The sequence below is a fragment of the Phodopus roborovskii genome, unplaced genomic scaffold, assembly GCF_943737965.1.
Source record: "Phodopus roborovskii unplaced genomic scaffold, PHOROB, whole genome shotgun sequence".
Lineage (NCBI taxonomy): Eukaryota > Metazoa > Chordata > Mammalia > Rodentia > Cricetidae > Phodopus > Phodopus roborovskii.
In genome coordinates, this window is record NW_026126460.1 from 29021896 (window position 1) to 29039143 (window position 17248).

The 17248-nt window shown below is 42.8% G+C and overlaps 2 protein-coding genes across 2 annotated transcripts in view; one reads left to right on the forward strand and one right to left on the reverse strand.

Annotated features, from left to right (window-relative positions):
• Positions 1–15725, reverse strand: part of Trip12 (thyroid hormone receptor interactor 12) — a 112192-nt gene extending 96467 nt beyond the window's left edge. Inside the window, 1 exon segment of the mRNA XM_051190608.1 lies at positions 15574–15725. The gene's annotated coding sequence lies outside the window, so the exon portion shown is untranslated.
• A 353-nt stretch (positions 15726–16078) lies between these two features.
• The window catches only part of Fbxo36 (F-box protein 36), a 49973-nt gene continuing 48803 nt past the window's right edge, over positions 16079–17248 (forward strand). The window contains exon 1 of the mRNA XM_051190609.1: positions 16079–16312. Within this exon, the coding sequence (XP_051046566.1) occupies positions 16217–16312 (96 nt within the window). The 5' untranslated portion in view covers positions 16079–16216. The remainder of the gene's footprint in view (positions 16313–17248) is intronic.

The window sequence follows — 17248 nt, forward strand, 5'->3', positions numbered from 1 at the left end:
AATAAAACACCTAACATTAAATTCCTCAATGTTTCTACATATTACAACTCTGAAGTACATGATGACATTGTGAAAAATTAAGATCCCTCAAAACATAATCTTTCTTACAAGTAAGGGTTTGTATTAGTTTCATTGTCCTATATACACTGAGTTCTCACAGCCTGCCAAGTTTTCACAGATGACAATACTTCATGTCTACAACACTCAACAAATCAGGGTTCAAATTCAACAATTAAGATATAATGGATTAATCAAAATCTTTCCCAAAACAATAGGGGTACCATAAGCCATGAAACAACATGTTTTATAATAGCTGTACTTGGCACATTCATTTATGGGGGAAAAAAATCTTCAGGGAAAAAGTAAAATAGACACAGAAAAGATAATAGGTAAGAGTATCTGAAATACTAGTTTCAGTTAACTTCCTACCCTGTTGATACCATCCTTCAATTCTCACTAAACACACAATAACCACACTCAGAAATAACTCTAGTAACACATTCTCCCCACCCCCACATTTTTTGGGGGAGGGGGGAAGGTTGAGACAGGGTTTCTCTGTGGCTTTGGAGCCTGTCCTGGAACTAGCTCTTGGAGACCAGGCTAGTCTCAAACTCAAAGATCTGCCTGCCTCTGCCTCCCGAGTGCTGGGAATAAAGGCGTGCACCACCACCACTCACTCTCCCCACATCATTTTTAAGCCTTTATATTTTGTGGCTCTATAGCAAAATGATACTCTCATCAGCCTGACTCAGCACTTCTTCCAAGAACAGGGACAAATGAAACTATCAAGCCACAGTGTACAGGACAACAATGTGCAGACTTCCTATCCTACTTCTCATTATCTAACCCTAATAATCCCAGATTTTAAAGTATTTCTCACTTAACAGATGACAGCTCATCCACACTCAAGTATCTGCAATCAAAGTTAGGTTTGAAGGCTGGTGTCTTGACTACAGGACCACTGTGACCACTGTAAACATGACTTCCTCTTTTGTTTTGAATCATCTTACACCATAGCCTATGGTAGTGCTCTTAGCTACCCTGTTTCAGCCTACTTGGTGTTGGAATTACAGGTATGCATCACCACCATTTCCTGCTTACACTGATCTTTATATGATGAGTCCTTATTCAAATTCATCCTGAAGCTTTCCCTTGTTCAATGCCACATACAGCCACATGTGAGAAGTAATATGCACCCTACTACAAAGTTAAGACTTTCTAAAAAAAAAAAAAAAAAAAAAAAGACAGTAGAGTGCAGAGGTTCTAAGCCAGCCTTAGCTATGAGACCCTGCCCACACACCTTCCCCTCATCAGCCCTCTCAAAAAATATAATGTATTAGCATTCTCTTTTCTCACTATTTAGTAAATTAAGAATATTGTGAAAGCCGGGCATTGGTAGAACACACCTTTAATCACAGCGCTCAGGAGGCCGAGGCAGGCAGATCTATTAATTCAAGGCCAGCCTGGTCTACAGATCAAGTTCCAGGGCTACACAGTGTGATCTTGTTTCAACCCCCCATCCTCCCTTCCTCCCTCTTACACACACACACACACACACACACACACACACACACACACACACACACTAAATGCTATTAAGGATTTAGGGAAAAAGGATGTATTTTAGAGGAAATGTAAATTGTAGAGCCCCTATAGAAATCAGTATGGAGGCTCCTCAAAGAAATAAAAACAGAATCATCTTGGCCTTGGCAGTTAGTTCTTCTGCTGTTTTTCAGCTTTGTTGGTGTGTGGTATACTCGGATGACCCTAACCTCTGTTTTGGGGAAATCTCCTAAATCTCCCATTGTACACCCAATTTGAGTTATGGCCAAGTACATGGCTGTCATTTGAGCCAGCTGTCCTACACTTAAGTATACAATCATAAGGGTTTTAAGTCAGCACACCAGAAGTACTTGCACATCCATTTTTACTGCTGTGCTATTCCCAATAGCCAGGAAGCACAGACAGCCTAGGTGTGTCCGTTACAGTGAATGAATACAATATGGTACACAAGCCAATGAAATTTTATTCATAAATCTCATCCATAAAGAAAATGAAATCATAAATTTACAGGAATGTATACATTTTGAAATTAAGTGAAATAAGCTAGACTTGGTAAAAGACAAATACCAATTTTCCCTCATATACAAAAGCAAAATTTAAAAATACTCTTACATATGCTTGTAGGCCATAAAACTAGAAAAGTAGGAGGAAAAAAAGATCTAAAGGGAGGTGGGAAACAGAAATGTGCAATATATGCACTGGAAACCAGGAGGAACTACCTAGACAAAAATAAGGGAAGAGACATGGGGGTAGGGCAATGGTGACGGAAATAAATTAGAAAGTATTGACACAGTTGTATGAAAATGACATTATGAAACACTTGATGTTAATCTTAAACTTAAAAAAAAAATTTAAGTCAGTTTATATCAGAGGAAAACAGAACACCAGAGCATAAATACTACTACTATTACCAAATAGTAGTACAAGTTCTTAGCAAGGCAATACAACAGCCAAGAAAGAATACAAGCATTCATAGGAGTAAAGATTTTCTCCCGGGGTTGGGGGTGTATCTAGAATATGAGGCTAAGAACTTGTACTAGATAGGAACACTTTCAGGAAGTCCTAAAGAAATGAACAGCAAACAGATGGTGAATGCTTTTAGAAGAAAGTCTGAAGCTTCCTTAACACTAGAGGACAACACAACACAATTATATAAAGCACACTCTTCCAAAGAAGTTCCATTCCAAAGTACTACAGGCTTTTTAAGTCAAAATATATCATATAAACTAGAAAAGAGATTAAGTCCTTACTGAGCTGGTGCTCTTAGAATCTAGGTTCAATCACTAGCAAATCACACACATACATACCATCAGGAATTAACTGCTGATTATTACAGAGGCAGTGAGAGATGGCTTAGCTATTAAAGACTTAGATCAAAACAAAAAAAGCTAAAGGTAGTTCAATGGTATAATGAGTAATGTTCAACACCTAGCCACACACACACACACACACACACACACACACACACACCAAAATGAATAAATTTAGCCAGATGGTGGTTGTACACCCATTAAACCCCAGCACTAGGAGGCAGAGGCAGGCAGATCTCTGAGCTCAAGGCCAGCCTGGTCTACAGAGATAATAAATAATAGTAATAATAATAGTAATAATAAATAAGTTTAACTTTTACCTCTTAAATTAGGACTTTTACAACCTTGGAACAGTAAAACAGAGTTTTTTAATTGCCCCTGTCTCTAAATTTGGCTCTGCAGTAAAAATCGCCATCTGCCTTAAGTATCTACCCAGTCATGGCAAGAAAGTGGCACATTTTCTAAGGCACTTCAAAGGAAGTGCTTTTTCTTACCTTTACCTGTCTGGTGCAAGTACTACAGATATGTACCAGTTTATGTGGTAAAGATATCAAAAAAGGTGTTTGTGCTTGCCTAGCACACACTCAACCACCTGAGATTCATCCCCACAACCCCCATCCCATCTCCCTTAATAATACAGGCTACCTAAAAACTCACAATTACCTTGCTTCTACCTCCAGAAACTTTTAAGATGTGTATTGTCCCAACAGAACTGTCACTTTTCTAACAAATTTGAGTACAGGTTTGTTTAACCAGAATGTGAATTTTAACCTTAGTGCTAGGGAGGCAAAGGCAAAAAAACAATCTGTGAGGCCTAGTCTTACAAAGTGAGACACTGCCTCCAAATATAAAATAAAAATTAGAAAGCCATGATATGGTAGTATAGTTTAAACTCCATGAAAATACTCTTAAATGAATATACCTTATGGCATATTAATTAAAATCTCAGTAATAACATTTTTAAAATGATACTGTAGAACAAGCAAAGATGGTAAAGGACAAATGCTGCCAAGGCTGACCACCTGAGTTCATGGGTGAAAATCCATCCTCAAATTTATCTCCTTCATCTTCTGGAAAACCCATCCTTGCTTGCGTGGCACACACACACACACACACACACACACACACACACACACACACACACACACACACACAATCTTTTTGTATGTTTGTTTGGGTTTTTGTTTTGTTGACAGGGTTATAGCCCTAGTTGTCCTAGAATATGCTCTGTAGACCAGGCTGTCCTGAAACTCAGAGAAATCACCCAACCTCTGCCTCCCAAGTGCTGGAATTTTTCGTCACCACCATCCAGCCAAAATAAATCAATTTTTAAAAGTCCCAAAGTATGCCATTTTATTCTATTTATCTGAGGAAAGAAGAACTTTACACATTGGGTCATCTCAACTGGTATATCTATTTTAAATCTTCAACTATGTCAACAGATTATATGCCAAGCTTTAAATAAGTATTGAAAGGTACCCTAAACAAACTGACACTTCATGACTCAAGGAATCAAATTGAGGGCCTCAAGAATTCTAGACAAGCACAGGACCATACAACTATGTATCACCAGTCCTAGACTTTTGTTTGAAACAGGGCATTACTAGCCCAAGTTGGCCTCCATTTTGCTGTCCTTCCTCCGCCTCCCAATTACCAGACTCTCAATTTAATCACTTAACTTTGCTTCTCAAGTAACATACTGTAACAATCACCTTTAAGAATGAAAAATCTAGCCAAGCAGTGGTGGTTCATGCAGGCCTTTAATCCTAGTACTCAGGAGGCAGAGGAAGGGGGAATCTCTGAGTTCAAAGCCACCCTAGTGTATAGAATGAGTTCCAAGACAGCCAGGGGCAGGCCTTTAATTAATCCCAACACTACACAGAGCTCCAGACAAAAGAATGAAAAAAAGGCCTGTCATGGTAGCACATACCTTTTAAGCCCAACATTGAGGAGGCAGAAGCAGGCAGATCTCTCTAGTTAAATGTGTGTCCCATAACACCAAGAGAGCAATGATTTTCCCACCTGCTCTTTCATAACAATTGGATTTGTTTGTTTGGGAGGATAGGTCATAAACTTTACCCCATATACTCATATGGGATAATATATAGGCTCATATACTGGGGAATCTGGTTGGCAGCTTAAGATTGGAAGGTTACAATCTAATAAAAGAATTAATTATTCCATTGATGGAGTCATAATAAGATGTCATAATAAGATGGAAGATGGAGAATGAATATCAGAAGGGGAAGCCTAGCTTTAAAAAAAAATTACTGAAAAAGCCAGATGATAGTGGCACATACCTTTAGTCCAGCACTTAGAAGGCAGAGGCAGGCAGATTTCCCTGAGCTCCAGGCCAGCCTGGTATACAGAGCTAGTTCCCAGACAGTTGGAGATGTTATAGGGAAAGAAATCCTACCCCCCCCCCAAAAAAAAAAAATCAACAAAAATATGTACTGGAAACATAACTCCAAAATTATACATTTCCCCCCTCTCCCATCTGCCAAGTGTTTCAGGCCCAAAGCAGCCAGCCTTGGAATATAACCTCGGAAACTATGAAAGAAAATTTTTCCTATCCTATTTTCTTTCAGGGCTGGATACACACACTTCAGCTATAAGAGTGCTTGCCTACCACACAGAAAGCTCCATGTATTCTACCAAGCTCCAAGCAGGGAACCAAAGGGACTGACTGAAAAGAACTTTGTTGTTGTTGCTGATATTTAAGCCTCTCCTATGTGTTTTACTCTGTGTCTCTGCGTGAGTGCGTGCGTGAGTGCATGTAGAGAGGGAGAGGGAGGCAGAGTGGAAAGGAAAGAGGGAGGGAAAAGGGAGGGGGGCTTAAAAGGCTCTGAGTTGATCAAGACTGTGAGAGAGGTTAATAGTAAGAGATCCCCAGCACTGTCAAAACCAAACAAAACAAGGAAACAAAGATAAGCTAAGCTTCAAATTCTCAGCTGATTCAAAATATTCCAATGATGAACTAGTATCTTCTCATTAATTCTTTTCATTTCTAATCTCTGCAAAATGTTTAGGAATAAGGAAAGGAGTAGCATAGTCTAAAGTACAGGCAGCTGAAAGGTAATAATAGTAGCTGGTTAGAAGAGAGGAGAGCAGATTATCTTACACTGCACAGCCAAAACTGAAATTCCCCAAGTCTTACCTCACAGCAGCAACTGAAAGGCAAAATTAAAAAGGCAAGGCAAAGGACAGCAAAGAGATATAATCTCCATATTTAACACTAACTTTCTATAAAATATTTTGAAATCAACTGTGTTCCAACAACTGACAAATTAGTGAGCTGGTCTGTTCCAAGTTAAAGCTACTTAAACTTCAATATTCAACTGAATTATTGCCATCTACTAAGGAAAAGGCACAAATGCATATGGATATGGTATAGAGGAAGATGGATCATGGAGAAATTCTGCGAGACTAACCCTATATAGGGAAAAGAATGAAATAAATTATCTCACAAAGGAAACGCCTGAAATTGTATATTCTTTCTACAGAAACTCCTGATTCTTGCATCAGCAAAAAATACACTTTAGACATTTTTATCTTCAAGCTCACACAAACCTACATAAGTTGGACCAGGTAGCCTTCCTAACTCCTAATGGTGTTAAGGGCCAGGTCTACAGAGCAAGGTCCAGGACAGCCAGGGCTACACGGCGAAACCTTGTCTGGAAAAACCAAAAACAAAAGACTTCCAAGAAAGGCTTGAGAGTAGGTACAGAAGAATGGGAAATTTAATGGTCTCCCTGTGGGTAGGCTACAGTGGTAAGGTTAATGACAAGGAAATCTAAATGACATCATTACAGTATTTTTGAGACAGAAACTATGTTGTCCAGACTTGCTCAAACCCACAATCCTCCTCCCTTTAGTCTCCTGAGTGCTGAGACAAAGACATGGGCTATCATACCAGAGTCTTCACTGGAATTCTTCAGTGGAAGATTATATTTGATATACTGTAGGGAAATGGCTTAGAGTATGTACCACTCTGGCAGATGACCAGAGTTCATTCTAGCACTCACACTAAGCAGCCCTCAACAATCTGTAACTCTAGCTCCAAGGGATCTCACACTCTAGCCTCTGTAAGCACCCATACATATGTGCACATAAAGAGACACACATATACAAACCTTTAAAGATATCCTTAACACATAACTATGCTAAATTATCATTAACCTCTGAATAAAAAAACATGTAAATATTGTTTTATAAATGAATTGAAAAGAGGGGCTTTTGGCTCACTGATGGAAGAGCACTGTCTGCTCTAACAGACAGCCACAGTTCCTTTCCCAGAACACACATGGTAGCTCACAACTGTCTGTAACTCTAGTTTCAGGGCACCTGATACCCTCCTCTAACTTCCATGGGCACGAGGCATACATACATACAGGCAAAACACTCATAGACATAAATAAGTCTTCAACAATTTTAAATGAACTAGAAAGGAAAGTAAACTGTTGGATTATTATTTTTGTAAACTTGCTTTCCTTACTAAGACTCCAAATTTTGTGCTAAACTTTAGCAAAGATAAACACAATGAAGGTATATCTGGAACAGGTGGTACCTATCTTTAGCCCTTGCTATTCTGGAGCCTGAGGTAGGAGGATCCCTTCAAATTACAAATGAGATCAGACAGGGCAACATAGTAAGAACCATCCATCTCAAAGGGGGAGTGTTAAAAAAAAAAAAAAAAAAAAGCCCTGATAGCAGAACATTCCTTTTTTCTAGGTACCAAATAGCATTAAATGTTTCATAAAATAAGAAAGAAAGAAGAGGTTAATTATTTAACTCCTATCAATCAGTCCTTTGTTCAATCACAGATGTCCTTTAATAGAAGCTGTCTTAGGACATATGATTATCCTTTATTGTTGGATTTTTATTTTTGTTTGGTTTGGTTTGGATTTTCGAAACAGGGTTTCTCTGTATTGCTTTGGAGCCTGCCTGGAACTAGCTATGTAGACCAGGCTAGCCTCGAACTCAAGAGCTCCACCTGCCTCTGGCTCCCAAGGGCTAGGACTAAAGACATTCACCACCAACATCTCACATTTCATATTTTTTTTTTGGTTGTTGTTTTGATTATTACTTACGACCTAATGCCTGATTTTTGTTGTTCACTCAGTAAGTGCGCCACCATTGCCCAGCATCACTCAGTAATTTTAAAGTTATTATAGAAAGAAATTTTGTTAAACATTGTGCAGTTAAAAAAAAAAAAAAATACTACTGCCAGGCAGTACCAGGTAATAGTGGTACGTGCCTTTTGTCCCTGCACTTGTGAGACAGAGGTAGGCTCATCTACATGAGTTCAAGGCCAGCCTGGTCTACAGAGCAACGCCAGGACAAGCTCCAATGCTACAGAGAAACCCTGTCTTGAAAAACCCAAAAAAGAAAGAGAAGAAAATAATGCTGCTTACTCAAAAACTAGTGAAGGCAGATCACTTAGGCGATAATACATGCCTGGTATGTGAAAAGCTCTAGGTTCCATTCTCTCTGGTTAAGAGCACTTACTACCTCTATCAGGTGGCTCACAATTAACTGTCGTGTAACTCCAGTTCCAGGTGATCTAATACTCTCTTTTGGCCTCTACAGTAATCTACACACAATGCACACAGATATATCCAATATAAATTTTTTAAAAATTTACAGCTTAGAATACAAATTCTACCCAGTTTAATATTAAATTTTTAAAGTATCCACCTAGCATTCTAGTTGATGCACAGGTATTTCTAAATACTACTATGATTTATTATGAGCATGTGTAATATCTGTTTGGATATGTGCACTGAGTACACATGACCCACAGAATCTGTTAAGATGACCTTGGCCAGCCTGATCTACAGAGCAAGTTACAGGACAGCTAGGGCTACACAGAGAAACTCGAGGGGAGGGGGAGGTAGACAGGGAGATAGCCTCAGAGCTGGAGTTATAGACCTGAGCCATCTGATTTGGGTACTACTGTTGTGAAACACAACAATCTTTTTGTACACTGTGAAGATGTGTCATTCCGACTTGTTTAATAAAAAGCTGAGGGGCTGGAGAGATGGCTCAGTGGTTAAGAGCACTGGATGCTCTTCCAGAGAACCCAAAAGCACCCACAAGGCAGCTCACAACTATCTAACTCCAAATTCATGGCAAAACACTAATGCACATAAAAAATTTTTTTAATTAATAAAAAGCTGAACAGCCAGTAGCCAGCCAGTAGTTTCAGGTACTCAGAATGCTGGGAAGAAGAGGGGAGGAGTCGCCAGCCAGCCAAAGACGAAGCAGCATGGGCAATACAGAGTACAAAACAGCCAGGCAGTGTTGGTGCATGGTGTTGATCCCAGTGCTCAGGAGACAGAGGCAGGTGGATCTCAGTAAATTTGAGGCCTGCCTGCTCTACAAAGCTACACAGAGAAAGCCTGTCTCAAAGATATAAAAAAGATAAAAAAGCCCTAAGACAAAAAGTAGACTGAAAAAAAAAATATATATATATGTATATGTATATGTATACACACACACACATATATATGGGTTGATTTACGTGGTAAGAGCTAGTTAGTAACAAGCCTAAGCTATTGGCCAAGCTTCCATATTTAATAAGCAGTCTCTGTGTGATTATTTGGGAGGAAGCTGGCAGTACAGAAAAACCTGCCTACATGCTAGGAACTGAATGTGGTCCTGTGGAAGAACAAGAGCTCTTAACCAATGAACCATCTCTCTAGCCACTCAAATTACTATTACTTTACTTTTCATTTGTCTTTCAGGCTGGGCAAAGAAATAGAACCCAGGACCTTCTGAGCCACACCTCCAGCCCACCTATATGTCTTAATAAAAGTGAATATATGTACAAAAGGATTTTATCTTATTTACTTTGGTTTGTTTAAGGTGGAATCATGGACTAGAGATGGTAAAGAGGTTAAAAAAAAGCACTGCTCCCCTTCCAGAGCACAAGGTTTGATACTTAGCAGCTACATGGTAGCTCACAACTTTTGATCTACAGTTCCAGGGATACCAGACAAAGCATACATATATACCTATACATATTAAGTTTTTAAAAAAAGAAAAGGTCTCTCTCTAGCCTAATTGCCCTCAAATTAATTACACAGCCAAGACTAAACCCCAATTTACAATTCTCCTGAAAATGCAAATGCTGGAATTACTGGCATAAACCCCTTGTAAAATTCTTGCGTCAGGATTTCTAAATGCAGAAAATATGCCGTTAGAATAGCTATAGAATGCCAATCTATGGTAAATACTGTATTCTATACTGGCAATAAGCAAACAAGCAAAAACTATTCTATTGGCTTGATACTGAGCCACAACCTAGTACACCTTGATGGAATATCAGTTAGGAGAGAGAGAGAAAAGCTCTATCAAACCACAGGAAGCATTCTCAAGAATCTGTTAGGGTCAGATTCTACAGGTAAGGGTGATAGTTACACAAGCCAATGTACATGAGTTTGATACCCAGGACCCCACATAAAGGTGGACAGAGCAAGCCAATTCCACAAAGTTGACCACTACTACCACATGTAGAGCAGAGCAATAAATGAAAATCTACTGGATGGAACAAAGAAATCATCCGAGCAGAAGACTGGTGGCTTACTTGTCAAAACTAGGATACCATTACTCTTCAAATGCACCTTCATGCATACCATAATCTGAAATAATTCTTGCCCTCAGAAGTCTAGTATCCAGTTGGGGAAAACAAAAGGAACACAACCACAAATTGTTACTTCTGCAAGGCCAATGTGACAGAGCATGCCTATAATCCCAGCAGGAGGTAAAGTAGGAAGATCATTAGTCAGAGGTCTTGCTGGCTACATTTTCTCAAAATTTAATTAGCTGTGCAAATAAGAATAAAGTTAACATATATCCTCATCCTTGCACTACTCATCCACTTGGGGAATGAAGTAGAGGGCTGGAGAAATTGCTCAGTGGTTAAAAGCACTGCTTGCTCTTCCAGAGGTCCCAAGTTCAAGTCTCAACCAGCACATGGTCACTCACAGCCATCTATAACGGGATCTAATATCATGCAAGAATACATATAAATAGAACACCAATATACATAAAACACATGAAAAAAATAAAACTTTAAAAGAGTGGTTAAGTGACCACTTCTATTAACTGAACTCTAGGCACTAAAAAGTCAGCTGGTAATCCCAACACCTAAAATGGACACCGGAAATCAGCAGGTCAAGGTGACAGCCACCCTGGGCTAAATGATACACAAGAAAAAAGTAAATTATGTAGGAGTCACAAGCCAGAAAAGGTTCATAATCTGTCATGAATAAAAAATGTAAAAAAAAAAAAAAACAAAACAAAACAAAAAATAGGGTGTCCTTTAGAGATGGCTCAGTGGTTAAAAGCACTTACTCTTGCAGAAGAGCCAGATTCAACTCCTAGCATATACACGTGGTAGCTATAGTCCCAAGGGATCCAAAGCCCTTTTCTGACCTCTGTAGGCACCATGCACGCATGGCATGTTGTACATATACACATATGCAGGCAAAACACTCAAAAAATACCTTTAAAAAAAAAAAAAGGCTGAAGTTCCTTTAAAGAGCATTAACAAGTTATCTGTAGGACATACATAAAGAAGTAGTTGGATTGCTAATGCAAATCTAGATTTTTTTTTTTTTTTTTTTTTTTTTTTTTAGAATTTAACACTGAATTTGGGCTTTAAGTTCCACTACCAGTTATAAAGTATAAAGTATTCTTACAGACAAGGACCAGGAACATCTGCCATAATTTTCTAATATGAACATCCTTCTTGAGTGGCTGAGATATTTTTTTCCACTATCATTTTATCTGTTGGATTTCCAAAGCCACCCACTGAAAAATACTGACAATTCACATTTTAGGGATAAAATGGAGATCAATTAGATTAAAGGACTAGTTTAAAGTCACAAAATACTGAAGTAACATCAAGTTTCAAATCAGTGATGTGTCTTCTTTAGGAGATGTCTCTTTTAAATAGAATAAGGAGTTAGAAAGAGGGCTCAGCAATTCAGAGCACACTGGCTGCTTTTCCAAAGGATGAAGATTCCCAGCACCTACTCAGTGGCTCACAACTGTCTCTAATTCCAGTTCCAAGAAATCTGATGCCCTCTTGTGGCCTCAGTGGGACCAAGCACACATTGACATATACACACACACATAAAGCAAAATTTTTACCCATACATATAAAAGATGTTTCAAAAGCCAGGCGGTGGTGGGGCATGCCTTGAATCCCAGCACTCAGAGGTAGAGGCAGGAGGATCTCCAGTGAGTTCGAGGCCAGCCTGGTCTACACAGCAAGTTCCAGGACAGGCTCCAAAGCTACAGAGAAACGCTAGCTGGAAAAAACAAAAACAACAACAACAAAAGCAAAAACAAAAGTTAAATACCAAGGCATCAGGGGAAAAAAAAACTAGGTAAATAACCAAGCAGCAGCAGTGGTGGTGCACACCTTTAGTCCCATCACTCAAGGCAAAGGCAGGCAGATCTCTGGGAGTTCAAGGCCAGCCTGGTCTACAGAGTGAGTTCCAGGACAGCCAATGCTACACAAATAAACCATGTCTTGAAAAACAAAGATAAATAAATAAACAAGTAAATAAATAAGTGCCAGATAAATATTCCCAGGCAGTGGTGGTGTACAACTTTAACCCTAGCAATCAGAAGGCAGAAGCAGGGAGATTTCTGAGTTTGAGGCCAGCCTGGTCAACAAAGCAAGTTCCAGGACAGCCAGAGCTGTTACAAAGAGAAACCCTGTCTCAAAAAACCAAAATAAATAGCTTCAGTTGGTGTCCTTTGCATGGTGTGTCCAAAGGTAAAGCTTACAAAGTAAGTGGAAAAGGGACATTTGTGCTGAAAAGAGAAAAAAAAGATGACTGAAATGAACATAACACACTTAAAAGTATTCTCAAAAGTAGACCATGATGTTTTAAGAAAGATGTTTAAGAGATAGTAACTGTGGTGGTACCCGAGCATTGGGGGAGAAAACAAAGTTGTGGAGGACGACTTGAAAATGGAGACTGAGATTAAAAGAAACAGAGACTCTTCTTGAAGAACATGGACAGTCCAGTGTGGATGAACCAGAGGCAGAGAAAAAGACTGAAGGCAAAGCAACAGAAAACACTAAAGAAAAGGGAAACAAAGCAAAGGGCTTGACCTAGTAGTAGCTTCTAAACTGGAGAGAGTTGAATGCGACAGAAGTTTGGTTGGAAAGTCTGCACTAATTTGAGCTCTAAATCAAAGTCATTTGTTTTCACACTTTAATTCGGCTTTATTTCAGTAACTCAAAAAATCAAAATAACTCATTTGTTTTGGGAGCTTGAGTAAAATATCTTCCAAATAATTTAATTAAAAAAATGTACTTCCCTCAGTCACAAAGTACTAACTTTTACTCTCTAATTAGACTCCCATACATTTTTAATACTTGCTCTTCTGTTTGTTTCAAGACAGGGTTTCTCGGTGTAGCTCTAGCAGTCCTGGAACTCAACTCTGTAGACCAGAGAGACTGGCCTGAAACTCAAGAGATCCACCTGCCTCTGCCTCCGTCAGAAATGGTGATATTAAAGGTGCGTCCTCCACCCAGAAATACTTTCTAATTTTACAGTAGCACTTTCTGGAACTACCCAGAGTTCTCAAACTTGTAGAAAGTATATGAAAAACTAAAACGCCTGATCAGAGAAAAAGTGAATGTCAGCTGAGAACACTACTCACAATCCTGAAACACAAGGAGGCAGATGGAAGCAATAATAATTAGAATGCTGCAATTTTATTAGTACAGTGGTAGAAAAGCAGTCATAAACAAAGCCCAGCAGCAACCATGTTACAATACAGAAAACCATACCAGGTCTTGCACAGACATGGAACAGGGAGTAAATTAAATACTGTCTTAAGATTTAATTTAATACTGAAGCAGCTCCATAAGCATAAGAAAATGGGCCTCTGTAAATGCCCTTCACAATTTATTATCCATAAATTTGCAATAACTTCAAATGTGACACAAACAAGGCCTCATATACAGGCCTCTTGCCTTTTTTCCAACACAACTAAGACCTTTGTTTCCAGCATCAGTTTTTTAACCCCACTCAATAATAGCTCTTTCAACTTTCCACCACGTATTTTTGTTTTGGTTTTAGAGATGAGATTCAGCCTCAGTTTGCCGAATTTTGTTTTTTTAAAAAAAAATTCTAATGCCAAAAATATCTAAGTCAAGAGCAAGAAAAAGTTAAAAGACACCACTACAAGGCCTACAAACCGAAGAAAGCATGGAGATCGGGTGATTTGGCAGCCCAGGCCAGATCGCGAGCTCAGACTAGGGAGACAGGAGAGCGGTTAGACCACTCGGAACAGAGTCACTGCGCTATCAACCGCCCCCCCACCCCCACCCCACCCCCCACGTTTTCTTAGTAACATTCCTGCCCCCGATTAACGGAGCGAGGACACTAAAACCCAGAACCCCGGCAAGAGGCTACAGCTATAATCTCTCCCAGACAAAATAAAACGCATTAACAGAGACAAATCTGCTGGACGGGTGGGAAGCCGTTTTCCTCTCACCTCAGAGGTAATCAATTCCCTCCCGTCCACCTAGAGTAGTTAGCCACCCCCCACCCCCATTATTATTTTTTTTTTAATTCTGCTGTTTCTCTGTTCTAACTAATTAAGGCTTTCTCTTATTCCGAGGAAGTCAAAGACAGAAGGCTGGGTCTTAAAAACCTTCGTTTTCTGAACATCCCTGTAACTTGTTTCCCTACAAGAAACGCACTCGCTAATCACAAGGAAGAGTTGAACTGACGGACAAACGGTGTAATGGGTTTTATGTAATCCACACATAATAATCGCCTGGCTCGCGTTGAATGTTAATACGATCGGGATGACAATTGGCCCACCTCCCTCACCCAAGCCCCAGTTAACCTCTGCGTCCTACTCCCCTGCTGGTCTTCTCGGAGGATGCTGCTTCCCTCAGCCAAGTTTCCCGGCCTCGACCGCGGCCCCTGCCAGCCCGGCAGGCACGTCGTCGTCCTCCCTCAGCCTCGACTTCCCCAGCTGGAAAAGCCTCCCTTCCCGCGCCAGCTCGGCCAGGCTCGCCTGCCCCCAACCGTCCGCCCTCAGCAAGAAGACCCTTACCGCGGTCCAAAATCACTCCCGCCTCGGCCTCCTCGGACCCTTGCCTCACAACAGTTGTCACTCGAGCTGCTCCCTAGTTTCCATTTCCGGGCCCGTCCACAGCCCAGAGCCTCCCTTTCCCTGTTTCCGGGCCCCCCGTCCCATTTCCGGGGAACCCTTGCCGTCCTCACGCCCCCCACCTGCACTTCCGGCCCCCCACTTTCCCTCTTCCTAGACGCCCTCCAGGCTCCAAAGACCACTTCCGGTCCCCTCCCGGCCCCCGCTGGGCTCCCCCAGACCCGCACGCCCTACCCAGGTTCCGCCTGGGGCCTTCCTCATCGCGGGAGGCCAGAGCGGGGACCCAGCGCCCCCCCCCCAGGCCAAGCCGCTCGGCCCCGGCTCCTCGGGCCGCGGGGCTCGCTCGAGCGCCTCACCCGTCAGCCTCGGGCTGGTCCTTCCGCGGCCCCGCCGCCGCCGCCGCCGCCAGCAAGTCGAGCCGAGAGCCGCGTCGCCACGATGACACGAGCGGGCTGCTTGGGACTTTCGGCCCGGGCTTCCCATTCCTCCCTCGGCCCCCTCCCCCAAGGCCCGACCCCGCCGCTCGCGACGGCGTCCCAATTACCTAGTTAGGCCCCAAAGTCTCCGGTCCGGACTCGGTGGCGCGACGGCAACTTCCACTGGCTCCCCCCACCCCCCCCAGCGGCGGCGGCGGCGGCGGCGGCTTGTCCTCCCTTCAATTATCAGCTGAGCCGCAGCACCGCGCCGCCGTGCGCCTCCGCCCGCGCCGCCTCCCTCCCCGCCCGCTCCACTCCAGCCAGGGACTACTTTTCCTGAGGCCCCGGCCTGCGGGATCCTCCGCAGGACCTGCCCCGCTACCTATTTACGGCCCAACATACCGCCCCTCCTCCCCAGCGCTCAGCTCGGCTCGGCCCGCAGCCCCCGGTCTCCTTCCGATCCCTTCAAGGGACCAGGAAGGGGACTTGGAGCGCCGCTCGGTATCCCTCCGCCGGGGTCACCCCCGCCCCTCCGCCCCAGCAGGAACTAAATTCCACTTCGGGTCACCCAGGACCTGATTGTAAAAATTTCACAAAGCAGGGTTCCTTGTGACCCCTGGCAAAAGGAAAGCACCACCCCAAGTTAAGACCCCCACCCCCCAACTGCCAGCTCAAAAGCGGGCTTCGCTTTAAACTGGGGCTGCGGCCCCCTGACCCCGGTCAAGCCCCGCCCCTTCCTGGTTGTCTTAGCGACGGCGGTGGCGTCCCAAGATGGCGTCGTGGCTGCCGGACACTCTGTTTGAAATTGTAGGACAAGGCCCGGCGCCGAGCAAAGACTATTACCAGTTGTTGATCACTCAGACTCAGGCAAGTGCGAGCCGCGGGTCCCCGTCTCTCCTGACCCCCTTCCCCGCCCGGCCGGGCCCCCGCGATGCGGGCCGCTCCAGGCAAACAGCCACCGTGGCCTGCCGGAAGCGCCGCGTCTCGGCTCACGGCGAGAGATCTCCCCTCGTCACCTCTGCTCGGCGGCCCGAGAGTCGGCTCTCCCCCCCCGAGGCCGGCTCGTCCCTGGCGAGCCTTCCCTGCCTCCCCGCCACTGCCGTCCGCTCCCCTTCCTACCTCCCGGCTTCCTACCCGTTGCGTTCCCTCCGCGCGCCGGAGAAAAACAGGCGTCCCTGCTTGCGTGCCGCCTCACCTCAGCGTGGGAAGGAGGGAAAGAAAGACTCAGTCAAGTGTCCCGAGGAGGAGCCGGCAGGGGGAGAAAGGGACGGTCTCTTCAGGGTAGGACTTAATCCTAGGGGATTTTTTTTTTTTTTTAATAAAGAACCTCGAGGTAGCTTTTATAATCACCACATCAAAATTCCTCTAACAGGAATGGCTGACTGAACGGTCTTCCCTTACCTTGCTGGAGCCCCTTCTGTCCCTTTGAAAGTGGAGGGGCGGGGGTACAACAAAAATGTTTCAGCTACTCTGCTCACCAGCCCCACCCATAATGACATCTGCTCCACAACAATAAGAACTAGGATTATGTTATCGCTAGAGTCAAGTAACCCCGGGGGCCTTCTTTTTTCTTTTGTTTTGTTTTGATTTTGGTTTTTGGTTTTTTTCTTTCTTTCTTTTTTCTTTTTCTTTTTTTTCCAAGTGTTTTGGTTGTAAGGGGTGGGCCTTGGATAATGTAGCCATGCAATGCTCTAGTTGAGCTGGGCTTCCACTGAGAACACTGTAGATTCCTGGCCAAGCTTATCTTGGTCATTAAGCTGTTCATGCTGCACCCCAAGTTTTAATAGGCCATATTCCTATGAA